Source organism: Benincasa hispida, chromosome 4 (assembly GCF_009727055.1).
Source record: "Benincasa hispida cultivar B227 chromosome 4, ASM972705v1, whole genome shotgun sequence".
Taxonomy (NCBI): Eukaryota; Viridiplantae; Streptophyta; class Magnoliopsida; order Cucurbitales; family Cucurbitaceae; genus Benincasa; species Benincasa hispida.
In genome coordinates, this window is record NC_052352.1 from 43,218,255 (window position 1) to 43,221,595 (window position 3,341).

The 3,341-nt window shown below is 30.8% G+C and overlaps 1 protein-coding gene across 1 annotated transcript; it reads right to left on the minus strand.

The window, feature by feature from the left end:
- Positions 1 to 1,400: 1,400 nt before the first annotated feature.
- Positions 1,401 to 2,475, minus strand: LOC120075970 (vacuolar iron transporter homolog 4-like). The gene has a single exon (XM_039029733.1). The coding sequence runs from the start codon at positions 2,359 to 2,361 to the stop codon at positions 1,708 to 1,710; it is 654 nt and encodes a 217-aa protein (XP_038885661.1). The 5' UTR covers positions 2,362 to 2,475; the 3' UTR covers positions 1,401 to 1,707.
- Between the last annotated feature and the right edge of the window lie 866 nt (positions 2,476 to 3,341).

Genomic DNA, 3,341 nt, shown 5'->3' on the forward strand with positions numbered 1-3,341 from the left:
ATTTATTAAAAAAAAAAAAAATTACTCCTCACCAATGATTATCAATTATTTGGACATAAGTTTAAATTCTCTTATTAAATAATAAAAGAAGAAATTAACCAAACCAATTTATACTCCAGAAATTTAGAGTTGATAGTGAACTAATAATTGTATATCAATTTAAATTAAACTTTGATGAATGAATCAATTTTAACCCATATGAAAGGATTAAATTGGAAATGCAATCTCATTTTGTTTTAAATAAGGAAAAAATAATTTTTTGGTCCATAAATTTTGAGTCGAGTTTTCATTGATCCATAAGTTTCAAAACGTTACATTTCTAGTTTAAGTTTTTTTGTTTAATTTCTGTTTACTCCATAGATTTCAAATTGTTATAATTTTATCATTGAGATTTGAGTTTTGTTTTAATTTGGTTTCTAGCTTTCAAGGATTTATATTTTTAACTTTGATTTTTTTACTAAATATCCACTTCAATTTTTCGCTTTAGTACTGTCTTTTAATTAATTAAAAATAATTAAAAAATCAAAATTAATTAAGTTTAGTTTTTTTTTCGTCACTACTAACATTATTTTTAATTAATTAATAGACATCAACGTCAAAGACTAAAATTGAATATATAGTAAAAAAAAAAAAGGTTAGAAGTGTAAATCTTGAAACATATGGACGAAATTGAAATAAAACTCAAATTTTAAAAATAAAATTATAACATTTTGAAACTTGGAGATTAAATCGAAATCAAACTCAAAATTTAAAGACTAAAGGTATAAAATTTTAAAACCGAAAGAATTAAATGGAAACTAGATTAAAAAACCTAAAGAACAAACTGATGTTTTTTCCCTTTTAAATGCATATGTAAGATAAATTTTTCCATGTAGTTGAATATATGACCAAAATAACTTACTAGATCCAACCAATGAACTATGGTTATTTTTAGTTCAAAAACAAATTAAAGCATTAGAATTTCTGACATCTTGATTAATAACATCCTATTGTTTTTTTAATATAATAATTAATTATGAAAATTTGAACTTCCGACCTAAAAAAAATAAATATCAATTACACATTTTAAAGAACTATACACAAATGATTTATAACGTAAGAAATTGAATTAGTAACTCCAATATATCTCATATACATTCACTAGGGCACGAAGCTCGTGCATAGTTTTTGTAAACCAATTGTTCAAATTAAAAAAAAAAAAAAAGGAAAAAGAAAAAAGAAAAAAACGTCTAATATTCCCTCTACATGAATTTAAGCCATTTCAGTTTCTTTAAATTTTGTCCTTATGTGTATGCTTTAATTAAAATCTTCATATCATGTGTCATCTTAACGTCTTCAACAAAACCAATTAAATTAAAATTAAAAATTATTATAATAATAATAATAATCACTACACGATATTCATCAAACAAAACATTTTTTTTAGCTTTTTGATTTTGCGTTATTGCTTTTCTTTCTAATTCAAACAAACTTATGAATTCTACACGCCACCCACTTTTTTTTCCTTTCAAATGTACACAAAACAAACTAACATTTTTTAGATTTTTTTCCACTCTTTTTGTTTTTGGATGAATTTAAAGACAACTAATACATAATATAAAAAAAAAAAAATTATTCAATGTCGTCACCTTTTATCTGTAGTATAAAACCGTCAGTTACGTGCGTTATGTGCGTTGTTCTAGCTTAACTTAACATAACTAACTATAGCTAGAGACCACTGGCTGCGATTAGCTTTGTCAAGCCGAAGGTTATAGCCATAGCCAACCAACCTCCAACCAACACTCTAGTCGCCGATTTGATTGGTGATGCTTTTCCAAGGACGGCACCTAACCACCCGAACACGACGAGAGCTAACGTCACCGCCGCTACGACCACCGCGAGCCTTACTTTATATTCTCTTATAAAGGAAGCTGCCAACAATGGGACAATTGCTCCTAAAGAGAATGCCAAGGCAGAGGCTGCAGCTGCTTGGAGTGGATTTGGTAGTTTTTCTTCATCTTTGCTGATCTCTTGCCCTTGTACTACTACTCCTTCCATATTACTACTTCTTTGTAATTTCTCTCTTTTTATTTGAGCCATTTCAATGTCTAGTTGAGAGTAAACAGACACAAACTCGCCGATCGCCATACTACACGCCCCGGCGACTAGCCCGGCGAAACCGGTGAGGATCATGGCTTTGATGTCTTGCTTCACAGCTCCAACTCCCATCATAAGCGACGCGGTTGAGACGAGACCGTCGTTGGCGCCAAGTACCGCGGCGCGTAGCCATTGTGCACGTTTCGAGTAGTCGAATTCCTTTGTTTGGATCTCTAAAGTAGATTGTTGCTCCAAATTACTTAGGTTTAGTTTGTTGGGATTCATTTTTGGGAAGGAAAAAAAGAAAAGAAAAGAAAAGAATTGAGGTTTGGTTTGAAGAAGAAGGATGAAAGAGATGATGATGATGAGAGAAGAGGAATTGTGGAGGACACACGCCTTGAAGAAGGGTATTTATGGAGGAAAAACCAAAAGCTTTATTTGGCTATCTTTGAGGATCAAACAACAAAGTGGAGTTCACACACAGGTGCCACTTAAAAATTAATAACAAAAAAAAAAAAGAAAAGAAATAAACTTTTTTATTTTTATTTTTAATTCTCTTTTAAAAGTAGACATATACACCCCATGGAAGAGGAGGAGTTTTTTTTTCCCTTCCTAAGATGGTTCAATAATGAAAATGTTGATTCTTGCATATCATTTGTATATCCATGAGCAAATATTTCAAATAGTGGTCAAAGTTTATCTAAAGCATAAAGGATTGATGGATGCTCCTAGGATTGACCTTAAATGGAGTAACATTAATTCGACAGAGTGAGAATCGAATTATTGACTTTTTGAGATAATAATCAATACTATTAATAATATATATAGATTAGTATATCTCGTTGTTAATTAGTTTTAATACAGAACATCGTGTTTATCTAATTTACACTCTAAAAGAGTCCTTATGATTTGACGAAAGTTGAAATTTAATCTCTAGTCCGAACCAATGCTTAGTTTGCCTTTCTGAACAAGGGGTAATGGCAATTGGAATGATATTAACTCCCATTTATTTATTATCTCTGTTACGCCCATCAACAAAACTGCTCTTCCATATAGATCATCGTGGCATGAACTCAGAATTTCTTCGATTCCGCCCCTCTTCCTTCCCCCAACCCAACTAAGGGGAAGCACCTACTCTTAGAACAAAAAAAGAAATCGTGGTCGAGAAGGTTATAGTAGCAAAAGCCATTGGAATTTTTATTTTATACATTGGAAAAATACGTTTTGTCTACACCCTCACACCCCTACTAGGTTAAAACACCATT

Bases quoted from the DNA above. Each gene is read 5' to 3' on its own strand.
- LOC120075970 (XM_039029733.1), bottom strand. From the start codon at position 2,361: ATGAATCCCAACAAACTAAACCTAAGTAATTTGGAGCAACAATCTACT.